The following is a 13,886-nucleotide window of genomic DNA, read 5'->3' on the forward strand; positions in this document are numbered from 1 at the left end:
GAATGGAAAACCTTAAAATTAATGGCACATCAAGTGCAATACTCAAAAGGATATTGCCTTAGTAGTGAGGCAAATGTAGCTGTAGACTAAAGTGTTTTCTGTCTCACCCAAAAAATCTTAAGAACAAACATCTAAAGGATCAAACTGTTTTTAAATAATGCAACTGTGCCCCAGAATAACACTCAAGAATAACACTCAAGTGTATAGGAATAAAAATATGTCTGATATTAAATAAAGTAAAATAAGCAATGTCTTTTTTTTCATGTGAAAAAAAATTACCAGGTAGGAAAAGCAGGAAAATCTGACTTTTAAAATAGAGAAAAATCAAGCAATAGGCATAGAAGCAGAAATGACATATATGATAGAATTACTAGACAAGAACATCAAAAGTTATTAAAATTATATATGTTCAAAAAGGTAGAGAAAAATATGAGTATGTTCAGTAATGACAGGAAAAATATAAAAGACCCATATCAAATTTTTCGACTTGAAAATTACAATGTTTACGATGGAAAACATACTTGATGGAATTATCAGGAAATAATTGGTGAACCGAAAGAGGTAGCAATAGAAACTGCCCAAAAGGCTACAGAAAACATGACAGAAAAAACAAAAAGCAAAAACAGAGATTCAGTGTACTTTGAGATAATTTCAAGTGACCAAATATGTTTGTAATTATAGTCCTTGAAAAAAAAGGGTAGAGAGAATATTCTAAGGAATAGCAGATGAAGGTTTTCTAGATTTGATTTTTAAAAAGCTTTTTAAATACTTTAAAGCCTATTGAACCCTGAACATTAGAAACAAAAAAAAATTATATCAAGGTACCTCACAATTAGATCACATAAAATCAGTAATGAAGAACACCTTGAAAGGGAATAGGAGAGAAAAAATACACATTACATACAGAAGAACAGATTTATGAATTAAAGTACATTTATCATCAAAAAGAATATAAACTGGAAGACTGTGGTACATCTTTAAATTCCTGAGAGGGAAATATTGTCAATCTAAAATTCTATTCCAAATGAAAATATCCTTCAAAAATGAAACTAATAGATATTTTTTCAGACTTAAACAAAAGCTAAAAGAATAAAAATTATATCTGGTAGAAACTGAAATAACAAGACTATATAAAAGGAAAGAAGAATGTGGGGAAATATAAAACAATTTTTGATATTTTCAAAAGATATTTGACTACTTTTTATTTATTTTTTAAAATATTTTATTTATTTATTTAGCAGATTGAGAGACAACACAAGCAGGAGGAGTGGCAGGCAGAGGGAGAGGGAGAAGCAGGCTCCCTGATGAGCAGAGAGCTTGACATGAGGCTCAATCCCATGTCCCTGGGATCATAACCTTAGCCAAAGGCAGACACTTAACCAACTGAGCCACCCAGGTGCCCCTATACGACTGCTTAAGACAAAAAATAGTAGCAATGCATTTTTGAGTTTATGATACATATAGAAATAGAATGTATGACAACAGTACACAAAGTGGTAAGGGGGGGTTATAGTATAAATTCTTCTAAGAATATTATACATGAAGTAATAACATATTACTTAAAGTAAATTGTGATTAAGTTAAAGATAAGTATAAATCTTCAAGTAACTGTAAAAATCACAGTAAATAAGTCAAGAAATGAAATAAAATTAAATAATAAAAAGTAGTCAATTAATACAAAGGGGGGCAGCATAAGTGGAAAATAAAGCATAGAAAAAATAATATAGAAAAAAATAGCAAAATGGTAGATTTAAATTATACCAGTAATCACATTAAATATAAATGGTCAAAGCACTAAATTAAAAGACAGAATCTGTCATATTTAATTAAAACATAAGAAAATAAGATTTAATTATATTTCCTACAAGAAACTCACTTTAAATATAAACATACAAGTAGATTAAAGAAGATGTGTTTCATATATACAATGGAATATTACTCAGCCATCAGAAAGGATGAATACCCACCATTTGGATCAACATGGATGGAACTGGAGGGGACTATGCTAAATAAAATAAGTCAAGCATAGAAAGACAATTATTGTATGGTTTCACTCAGATGTGGAACATAAGGAATAGTGTGGAGGACCACAGGGGAAGGGAGGGAAAACTGAATGGGAAGAAATCAGAGAGGGAAACAAACCACGAGAGACTCCGGAATCCATGGACAAAACTGAGGGTTACAGAAGGGAGGGGCTAGGGGGATGGGTTAACCAGATGATGGGTATTAAGGAGGACACATGTGATGATGAGCACTGGGTGTTGTATGCAACTAATGAATCGCTGAACACTACATTGACCACTAATGATGTACTGTACGTTGGCTAATTAAACATTAAAAAAAAAGGCTGGAGAAAAATAATCTATGTTAGAACTAATTTTAAAAGTTGTAACACTTATATTAGTATCAATATATTTCAGAGTAAAGAATATCAACATTGATAAAAAGAGCATTATATAGTGATAAAGGCATAGAGTGCATAGCAATTTTATATTTTATTTTTTTTTAAGATTTTATTTGACAGAGAGAGATCACAAGTAGGCAGAGAGGCAGGCAGAGAGAAATGGGGGGAGAAGCAGGCTCCCCGCTGAGCAGAGAGCCTAATTCAGGGCTCGATCCCAGGACCCTGAGATCATGACTTGAGCCGAAGGCAGAAGCTTAACCCACTGAGCCACCCAGGCACCCAGCAATTTTTAAATATTGGCACACCACCACAAACAACAAAAAAATAGAGCATTGAAAAACATAAAGCAAAACCTGATAAAGATGCATGAAGAATTGACAAATCTACAATTATTGGCAAAGATTTCAACATTCCTCTCTCAATATATAAGTGATAGAACAAGTAGGAAAAAAAATCAATAAGAATATGGAACATGAAAAAATTAGCAACCAAGTTGACCCAGTTGACACTTTAGAAGACTCTGCCCAACAACGGCAGAATATACAGCCTTTTAAGGCAGAATATTTATCAAGATAAACAATTTTCTTTCAAACAAATCTTAGTAAGTTTAAAAGGATTTAAATTCTACAACACTTGCAGATAATTGAAGAGAAGAAAATGCTTCCTAACTCATTCTCTGAAGCAAACATTACCCTAACACAACAACAACAAAGTAAGAAACTATAAAATGTCCCTTCTGAACACTGGTGCAAAAATTCTTCACAAAATATTAGTAAGTAAAACCTAACAATATATAAAAAATACAAAGTATCATGTTCAAAGTTTGTTTAATTCAATGTAATTTAGCACATTAACAGACTAAAAATGAAAATCATAAGATCAAAGACATAGGAAAAGCATTTGGCAAATCCTAATATCCATTCCTGATTTAAAAACAAACAAAAACTCTTAGTAAACTAGCAATAGATGTTTCCTCAATCTGGCAAAGAGGCTCTGAAAATTCTACAGTCCACATTCATAACTGAGGGGAGATAAAAAATGCTTTGCTACTAAGAGAAGAAAAAAGGCAAGGACATCCTTTTTAAAAAAGATTTATTTATTTATTTGAGAGAGAGAGAGTTTGCAGTGGGGAGGGGCAGAAGGAGAGGGAGAGAGAAACCCAAGCAGACTCCACACATGTTGTGGAGCCCAACATGGGGCTTGATCCCACAACCCTGAGATCATAACCTGAGCCTGAACCAAGAGTCAGACACTTAACTGACTGTACCACCCAGGCTCCCTAGAAAAGAAGACAAGTCTACCTTAAAGTAAATGTGAAATAAAAGTATCCAGGTTGGAAAGGATGAAATATCACTGAGTTTATTCACAGAAGATAGCATTATGTACACAGTTTTATGAAATCTATTTAAAAAACCCAACTAGAAATAATAAATTAGCTTAGTGAATCAATTTATAAAAATATATGGCATTTCTAAATCCTGGCAACTACTAATCAGAAAATGAAGGTAAAAAACAAGACCACTTACAATAACATAAAAAAATGAAATACAGTAATATCAAAAATATGATACACTTAGGGATAAATGTGTTTAAAGATGAATAAGACTGTACATTGAAAACTCTATAACATTGCTCAGGGAAATTAAAGAATACCTAAATAAATAGAGAGATACAATGTGTTCATAGATCAGGAGACTCAAAATTTTTAAGATGTCAATTCTTCCTAAGTTGATTTATCTGTTATGACGAGAGTTCATTGGGTTCCTGTCCTAGTCTCAAAACATTTTCCTTCTGGTACACAGCTTATTTTAATTGTCTAAAGTGATGAAAGTCCCTAAACTCCATCAAGAAGTGTGAAGGAAGGAAGGAAACTGGTCTGGAAGGCCAGCATCTAACAGATATAGAATTGTTTGAGGAATTAAGGTCTTTCTTCAAACCAGAAGCCAATTTCATGGCAGTCATTTTAAGATAAATCAAACTTTCTTTGTTCAAAAACATCTCTTCTTCCCTAAGCGTTTCCACCAAAAATTTCCCCCATTCTCTATCAAGATGACTTGAAGTTTGAAAGTCACTGCACAAAATATAAGGTATGTCATTTTCATGCTTTATTTGAAAATTTATTCATAGGCCAAAATAATAGAACTTGGAGTAGATGTGTATTTGTAATTTCTTTGTGTAGAAGCACTGTAAGAGACCACTATTCTTGAAATTAGAACAAACATAGTATCTGACTTTCTGAGAAGTCCAAACACATTTGCCTTAAAAAAAAAAGAAAGACAATGTGTCAAGAAAGAAAGGTATGCTAAATAAAAAAGGACAGAATGAAGCAATTAGAATAAATAAGGAAAAATAATGGCTATGCTGGCTATTACACATGGATGCAAAAGCACATAAATTTTCTTGGAATGGAGAAGGACGCTACGTGACATTTCTGGTATTTTGGTAATCTTCACTGCATACTTTGTACAGAATGATATCCACAAAGGCATAGCGTCTGACTCAGTGGCCCAGCCGTAGATGTGCTGCTGCGGGGAGGTCAGAGGCTACGCTCAGCTCAGGAGGTGTGCAGAACTACAGCTGTCAGGATTCATCAACAACCCTGTATACAAGGCTCCAGGGAGCACTGGCAACGCGGGGGTGGGGTTGTGGGGAGGGGTTTGAACTATTTGAAAATCCCTGAAGTGAAAACTAATGATGAGAGTCATTTAATGGAGTGAGAGGCTCATTCGATACCAACATGCCACATTATTTCAAAGAGTTATTGAACTTGGTTTGTAGTATTGTATATAGTGCCTAATTTTCCTGTATTTTTTGTGTGTGTGCTGAATTGTATAAATGGAGACTGATTTTAAAAGCTACATACTTTTTTCACTGTTTTACCTCCAGTGTTCTCTCTCAATCAAGAACCAATTGGGTAAAAATGGAAAGATTCTCTGGAAATCTCCCTTAGGTGTTATAAGCTAGGAGTAACTTTTCTATCTTAAATCTAAGGTTTCAATGAGATCCTGGCCAAGGGTCTTCTGAAGAAGGAGTTTGACCAAGGCTGTGATTATATGAGTGCAATTACTTCTGGGTGACATCATAAGGAATAAAAATGATACATTAATAAGAATGCAATCTAATATTGAGCTTGTACTATGGCCAGTTACTGCTCTAAGTGTTCTCTGTGTATTAACTCCTTTAATCCTTATAACTCTATGAAAATATCTTTCTGCCTCCAGAGGCCCATTTTCAGATGAGGAAAGTGCAGCATACAGAGGTTAACTAACATATCTGAGGATGAGATGGGTGAGTGGTAGAACAGGAATTCAGTCCTGCCAGTCACCCTCTAGATCCTATGATCATAAACACTGCTTTAGACAGGCAATGGTTTTGGTCTCTGTTTGAGCTAGGCTGATGTGTTCTGTTCTGTGGTTATAGGTTACATTCATTCTTTGTGCCATGAATTAATTAATATACTGACTCTTCTGGGTATAAGATGTGAGCTATAGGCTCTCTTTCCCTTGCACTTAACATGGAGTCCTGCAGAAGAGTCAGGCCAATGGCAAGGAGGATCTAAGCACAGCTGGGGCTTAGACACACCTTCCTCCTAAGACTGCTTGGACCCCAGAGAGAAGCAGAGAGCATCCAAAGTCCTGTAAGCTCTTGCAGTGGTGGATCAATAGGGCTGTGGTTGCGATGAAGAGATGCTGATTTCAGGGATGATGTGAGTCGCATGAGTAGATCCTCAAATCAGAAGTGAATGATGAAACCAATGGGAATTGTACACTTCAGAGGACTGTATCTCTCAGTGGAAGCCAGTCTAAATGCAGAGACTGGATGCATCTTAGCTGCCCAGTTAGAGTTTCATATGTACAGTCTATAAAACTTAGATAAAACCCTACACTGAAGGAAATAAGAGAGAGGCTCTAAAAAACAAAAACTAAGTTGACTAAGTTAAACTCTGAAATCAGTTAAAACACTGAAGTGGAGAATTTGACTTGGATTTAATTAGATGAAGTGTTGTGCTGCCAAGAAAAATGGGGACCTGAGAGCGAAATTAGAATATTATACTTTTCATATCTAAAATTTCTTTTTTAAAAATATTTTATTTATTTATTTATTTGACAGACAGAGATCACAAGTAGAGAGGCAGGTAGAGAGAGAGAAGGAAGCAGGCTCCCTGCTGAGCAGAGAGCCCGATTGCAATGCGGGGCTCCATCCCAGGACCCTGGGATCACGACCTGAGCCGAAGGGAGAAGCTTTAACCCACTGAGCCACTCAGGTGCCCCTAAAATTTCTATTCAATACTTTTTCAGATCTATCAGGTCACTTTTCATAGTCTCTCATTCCTTATTATATTTAATTTCTATTGTTGTCAAAACATAAAAATTTAGTGCTTAAAACAGCAGTCATTATTATTTAAAAATTCTGTAGATGAACAGACCTGTCCAAAACAAGTCTCATAGGACTAAGATCAAGGTATCTGGCAGGCTGCGTTCCTGACTGGAGGGTCTTAAGGAGAATCTACTTCTAGGCTTCCCATGTGGTTGGCAGACTTCAGTTCCAGGCACCTGCTGGACTGAGGCCTCTGTTTTCTTGTTGGGTTTCAATCAGGGGTCATTCTCAGCTTCTAGAGACTTTCCGCATTCCCTGGCTTAAAACTCCTTTTGTCTTCAAAACCACCAATAATGAGTCCAGTCCTTCTCATGCTTTAAAACTCTCTGATTTCCCATTGCCTCATCTTACCCACTTGACTCTTCCACCTTCCTCTTTTGGCTTTTAAAGGCTCATAAGGATCATATTAGCACCACCTGGATAATCCAGCATAATCTGCATATTTTTAGGCTAGCTGACTAATAGTCTTAATTATATCTGCAAAATTCCCTCACAGCAGTACCTAGATTAGTGTTTGAATAATCAGGAGACAGAAATCATAGGGAGACATTTTTAGAATTTTGCCTACCACTATTATTGTATTTCCAATACCCTCTTTTATATTTTCAAACACACTTCCTCATTTTATAGTCTGTATTTGACAATTAGAATATCTGTTGTCTATACTTTGGATTGTCTCTTTTGTTTATGTGGCTCTTGAACAGTATATTTTATGTCTTGGCAGACTTCACAAATTTTGATTACCATTTCTCATGGAGATTTAACTTTAGTAATTCTTCGAGCCCCAGGTTGAAGAAGGTGTTCCTTCTTTTGCCAGGTACTTAGGCACATTACCAACCCAGGATTGTTTTAAAGTTTGAGATTAAGGTTTTTTTTTCCCCCCACATACACTGGTATTCAGACTTTAGGCACATAACCCGCACAATTACGAATTCTCAAGGGAGATTTTACCCTTCTACCCAGTGCATAGACCAAAACATTAAGGTCCTCTTGATGTTTCCCTTTGTAGCATGGGACTTTTTTCTCCTGGTTCACATTTTCTCAGAGAATAGTCCTTTGAGATCCTCATAATATGTAGTTTTCCACTCAACCCACAACTTGCTTGGGTCCTTGTTTTGTCTTCCATCCCTTGTTCCGTGGGCCTATTGAAAGAAAATTTTGAGATCTCTAGGGATTAAAAGCTGCTACTGCTAATCCTTGTCTAAGTGTCTGAATTCTTGCTGGTGCCCCATCATCTTTTTCTTTTGAAGACTTACATTATTTTCTTGCTGACACAGGAATGTATGTCATACAATATTTTTTATCATTTAGCTTTAAGATTTACTCCCCCCAAAACTGCCTCTAGTATCTATACAAGCATACTATAAGTAAGAAAATCCCCTTTATTTCTTTATTAAATGCTATATCTTTTTTTCTAGGCAAATGAAGATCCCCGTATTTGAAAAAAAAACCCTTTAATTTCTGCTTTAGTTATATGCTATTTTACCATTTACCCTTGGGCTATTCTGGTCTTCACTTCTACAATGGGGTCCTGTGTTTTTTTTTTTTTTTAAAGATTTTATTTATTTGTCAGAGAGAGCGAGCGAGAGCAAGCACAGGCAGACAGAGTGGAAGGCAGAGTCAGACGGAGAAGCAGGCTCCCCGCGGAGCAAGGAGCCCGACATGGGACTCGATCCCAGGACGCTGGGATCATGACCCGAGCCGAAGGCAGTTGCTTAACCAACTGAGCCACCCAGGCGTCCCGGTCCTGTGGTTTTGATATCTGCATTCCAAAACTTGCCTAGTAAATTTTTACTTTGATTAAATTGCTTCATTTCTGAGTAACATGGCTAATGGTGTCCTACAGTAATAGTTTCAACTTTTCCTTTTCAGATAATGTCAGAGTACTAAAACTAATCCAGTTTGTTTGGGTTTATTTTTTCGTTATTAGTACAACCCTCCCCCTCCTAAAAGTAAACAAAAACAAAAACAAAAACATTTCATTTGCTAAAATCCACATAGTCAAGCAAAGACAGTCATTCATTAACTAAATCAAATAAAACTTTGAACAAAAGAATCACAAAGGTCCTTACCAAAATATTTAGCCATGACAGAGATAGAATAATACATCTAATAATAAATCTTTAAAATATAATATCATGTAGTACACATGTGAAGAAATAGTTAAGGCATTGTGATATTGTTTTACTAATTTAAAATAGGATTTTAATAGGGTTAATGAGTAGGGTTATGTAATAGGGTTATTTAATAGGGTTAATTAGTACCATTGGCTAAAAGTGTACTTCCCAACCTCCCAGGCTGAAAAGAAGAACAAAGCCTTGGGTAAGGCTTACTTGGGTAAGGTGGACAGAGTGCAGTCACTTGAAAAGAAGGAAGTCTGAATTCTAGAGATGCTGACATGTTCAGAGGCAGTTGAGGGGAGTGAAGGATACACCTAAGCCAGTGGAGTCTTCTAAGCACTTGTATGAACAGACAGTACATAGGCACTTAGTGAAATTGCTACTATTATCTAGAAAGATCCAATCCTAAGTAAGATACTGGGATATAAAGTGACAAAGATTTCTAGTTAACCTTTAAGTAAGGATCAGGATAATAACAAAAACACTATTTGCCACAGAGCGGGAGGACAGAGATTTGTTTGATCATCTGTTCAGATTCCCTTTTGGAAACTTTCAAAGACAATATATAACTTTCAAACTAAAATAGTTTGAGAACTTTGATGTAAATAGGGCAAATGTGAAATGGATGACTTAAGTCATTTTTGATAAAGCAACTAAACAGAAAGATGTAGCAAGAGAATGATACGGCTCACTTAAACAAATTTTGACTAAGTATTATTTTTCCTGTACTGACAGCTGTTGGAAGTAATTCATTAAAATGATTTAAGTTGAAATGCTTATATTATTTTCTTGAGAGCAAAACTTACTCATTCTAATTTGGAAAGTCATTTCATTTTTCATAATTAAAATGTATTCATCACATAATATAATTCAGCAGTGATAAATTGAATGATGGAAAAAAGCCAAAAAGAAACACTATTGATCATAAGTAAATGTGCAACATATGATAAGGAAAGAAACAAGCAAACAGAGGGAACTTAGAAGATATACATAAAGAAGCACTGTATTCTAAGGTTTAAATGGACAACTTTTTAAAAAATGATAAAATTTGCACTAATTAACAAACAAATAATGGACAATCTATCATATAGTTTTTTAAAGAAATGTCTTCCTTTTTAAGAGACTTTTTACTATATTTTATTTTTAAGAACAACTTTATAAATACTATCCTTTGCAAAAAAACCCAAACCAGGCCTGATTATTTCTGCAAAGTTTAAAAATACCAAAGGTATTTTCTTGTTCTGTCTTCCTTTTTATTTTTAGTGTGAGAATTGTTATGTTTTAACTTCTCCTTCTTTTCCTGACTGCACATGCAATATTTTGTTTTTGATTGTCATTTTTCTCCCTGTAAGTCTGATTTTGGAATGTCAATAGACCTCATTCCTCTTCACATCCTGAGTATTAGGAGACTAGTCTCTTCCCACTTTTGTTTGAATGTTCAGATCTCTTTTCCTTTCCTTTTTGTTTGCCCATGAATAATTTATTTTTTCTTTTGTAAATTTTTATTCTTATTTTCTATCTGCTATTTTACCTCAATGTTGGTAATAATGGAGTTACATGACTTTTCTTGTCTCTATACATAGTGATAATTCATTTAAATTCCTGAATCCCCTCTTTTTACATATGACACTATGTATTTCTATTTTTTTAATTTTTAAAAATTTATTTATTTTTTATTTTTTGAGGGAGGGGCAGCAGTAAAGGGAGAGGGAGAGAGTATCTTAAGGAAGCTCCAGGCCCAGCATGGAGCCTGCCATGGGGCTCGATCTCACGTCTCTGAGACTATGACGTGAGTTGAAATTGAGTTAGATGCTTAACTGAATGAGTCACTCGGATGCCCTTGACTTTATATATTTCTGAAGTAAGATAAATACTTAAGCAAAACTGTTATACATATACATAAACGTGTTAATTGTTTTATAGTGTTTAGCTTTCTTTTATAACTATACTGTGTTAACGGTGCAAATCATAACAAGCATTATTCACAGCTCTACAAAATGCATTTCTTAGTGCACTGAGATATTAAAGATGTGAATTATATTAATCTAACATAGGGCCAAGTAGAAATTAATCCTTATCCTTGAGTTTTTTATTGTTTAGTGGATTCAACTATAATTTTGAAACTACTAATTCAATTTCAATTTTCATACTATATGCATACATCAAGAATAATCTGGTACTTTTTAAAATGAGAGAATGCATATTTCAATCAGATTAAACCTTTTTCTGCACCACCAGCTGGCCATAGTTTTGGGTTTTTCAACAAATTCCCTTCAACAACACTACAGAAATGATTTATCCAAGTACCTAATTAATCGGTATATTTTACTTCCTAGTTCTATGGGAAGTTTCTAAAATAATAAATTGATGTTTGAAATGCTACACTAAACCCAAACTGTAAAATGAAGCAAATCACCTAATCTCTTTGAAGGTTGTGTAATAGATTATTCTTATGTTGAAGCAGAATGCATATGGTCCATGAGCAAAATCTCAGCTGTGGGCTTCTTAGTAAAGGCATGTAGATGCTCTTTGGTTGCATCTCAAAGGGATTGTGAACTCTGGGTTATGACATCAGGTTTTGGTTGTTTCCTGGAACTACAGCAGTGATGTAACAACAAACATAGATGTGTCATCAATTTTCCAGTGCCAAGTCTGCAGTGGATTCTCAATGGTTCTCAAAACTCACCATACGACAGTCAGTCATGGGATTCATGCTTGTCATGGCATAGTCTCATTACTGACTGGTGGAGGAGCCCAGGAAGGATAAGTAGAGAGGTCAAACATAGCCCCAATCCAGGTGGACATGCCCAGCATCACCACAGCAACACCCACAATGTTAACACCAAGTCCAGCTTTAACCTTGAACAGGAAAAAAGCATAAATGTCAGTTTTCTGAAGAGAAAACCTAAAGGAGAATCAGAATACTACAGGAGAAAGTACAAGTCAGATTTATATGCATTATAAATGATGAGTATAAATTGTCATTTCATGAACAATGAGTTCTTCCATTCATGTCAAAAGAGACTCTGGGGCACCTGGGTGGCTCAGTGGGTTAAAGCCTCTGCCTTCTGCTCAGGTCATGATCCCAGTGTCCTGGGATTGAGCCCTGCATCGGGCTCTCTGCTCAGTGGGGAGCCTGCTTCCCCCTCTCTCTCTGCCTGCCTCTCTGCCTACTTGTGATCTCTGTCAAATAAATAAATAAAATCTTAAAAAAAAAAAAAAAAAAGAGAGAGAGAGACTCTGTCCCCAACTAAATGACATTTAGTTGGAGATTCTAGGAGGCTTCTCTTAGGAATATAATGGAGTCATTATGATATTAAAAAAAAAATCCCTTTAAAAATTTGTCATTTCATGTTAAATCAGAATATGAGTTTTGAGGTCTTGTATTTCAGTGGATAAGGTTCAGGTCACTATATGACAACTGGATCCTTCATATTCACTCAATACTATTATTAGTTTAGCCTTCAGTATTCTCTTACTGAGATTTAATAAAATGCTGCTTCTATTCATCTTCCTTAGAGTTCTCATTTTTCTGGTTCTTATATCATCATCCTGGCATCCACTAAAAATTTCAAATTTGCTTTCTATCCATTAAAACAGAGGTCGGCAAACTACTGCTCATGACCTGTGTTGGTAAATAAAGTTTTATGCCACCACACCCATGGTGATTCCATATTGTTGTTGGCTATATTCATGATACAACAGCAGAACTGAGTTGTTGTGACAGACAGCATATGGCCTAGAATGTCCAATATTTATTATCTCTTTACAGAGAGATAATTCTCTGTATTAAAACATGGAGCCCCAAAGCAAAAGGGGATACTAGCAATGATTATCACAGAGGCCCCTTTACTATCCATGTAAGCCACTCATTTATTCCAGAATCCTGGCTCTATTTTTTTAAATTCACATATACTGGACACTGGTTATATTATCTTATGCACAATTTTTTTTTCAAAAGGATATTATGTAACTTCTGCATAGAGACCTTTCCAGAGTTTTTACATTGCAGGGGGTTAGGGACAGCATTGTGTGTGGAAGGAGAGAACTGGGACTTACTTGGAACTGCATTTGCATGTAAACTCACTGAATTTACTTCGTTATATTCTTGTTTGGTTTGGAAGTTGGTAATCAAGATTGGTGGTAGACTAGAATATTCTCAAGCTAGTCCTGGACTACCACTACTTTTGTATTGGCAAAAATGCCTATGTTTTATCACTTAAATGTCCCATTATTTAGGTGCCACTATTAGAATCAAAACAAGAAAGATGACCTTTCATTGGCAGGTACTGAGTCCAGTGTATTGTTTGAAGCAAGTATTGGTTGCAAAATATTTGTGACAGAAAACCAAAGTGCGTGATTGCTGAATTTCTTGAATCCTATTTCTTCCTTTTGCCTATGTCAAACTGGATCCTGGTCTTGACATGTAAGTTTCAAGCCATTGTGCTAAACATATTCTAAGCTCTTTTCATTTTTTTAGGACATTACTGATGCATTCAGTATCGCTATATTTGTGACTGCAAATTCAAATGGCAAGTTTGCTTCTGGTTATCATTCTTAAAAACGATTCTGTGACCAATCATGTACTCACCTTTAGAAGCAGAACTCAAGCCAGGCTTCTCCTGGCAGCTGATTAGTGTGTAAAAGGGTTGGTAATCCAAGACATCACAAATAAAAATGTCTATTGGACCTGATTGCTCTTTCAGCTCACTCACCATATCAATAACTTTTAGATGGCCATAGGAAAAAACAATAGCATTGGGCGGATTTGCTACTGGAAGGAGGAATGCAAATGAAGTACACAGAGTAGAAGGTAACAAAATATAAAGAGGGTTCACTTGAATGGCTTCAGCCTGTTGGAAAAGATAAAAAGGAGTCTAAGTAAAATTTTGAGGTAGGCACCAAGTATCAAAATGAACAAAATCATTATGATAAGCTTTCCCAGAAGCAGGTTAAAATCTAAACACAATATTATACACACAAAT

At 35.3% G+C, this 13,886-nt stretch overlaps 1 protein-coding gene across 3 annotated transcripts in view; it reads right to left on the minus strand.

Moving 5' to 3' along the window:
• Positions 1-13,886, minus strand: part of SLC13A1 (solute carrier family 13 member 1) — a 118,511-nt gene that overhangs the window by 18,522 nt on the left and 86,103 nt on the right. For 2 of the 3 annotated variants that reach the window (XR_009352957.1, XM_059171725.1), the window contains exons 14-15: positions 13,617-13,754; positions 11,588-11,760 (exon numbers count right to left, since the gene is read on the minus strand). Coding sequence is in view for 2 of the 3 variants with exons in the window: in XM_059171725.1 (XP_059027708.1) it covers positions 11,620-11,760; positions 13,617-13,754 (279 nt within the window). In the remaining variant the exon portion in view is untranslated. Of the gene's footprint in view, positions 1-3,742; positions 7,924-11,587; positions 11,761-13,616; positions 13,755-13,886 lie in introns of those variants that run through there. The other variant, XM_059171724.1, reaches the window with a different exon arrangement.

The sequence above is a fragment of the Mustela lutreola genome, chromosome 4 (genome assembly GCF_030435805.1).
Source record: "Mustela lutreola isolate mMusLut2 chromosome 4, mMusLut2.pri, whole genome shotgun sequence".
Lineage (NCBI taxonomy): Eukaryota > Metazoa > Chordata > Mammalia > Carnivora > Mustelidae > Mustela > Mustela lutreola.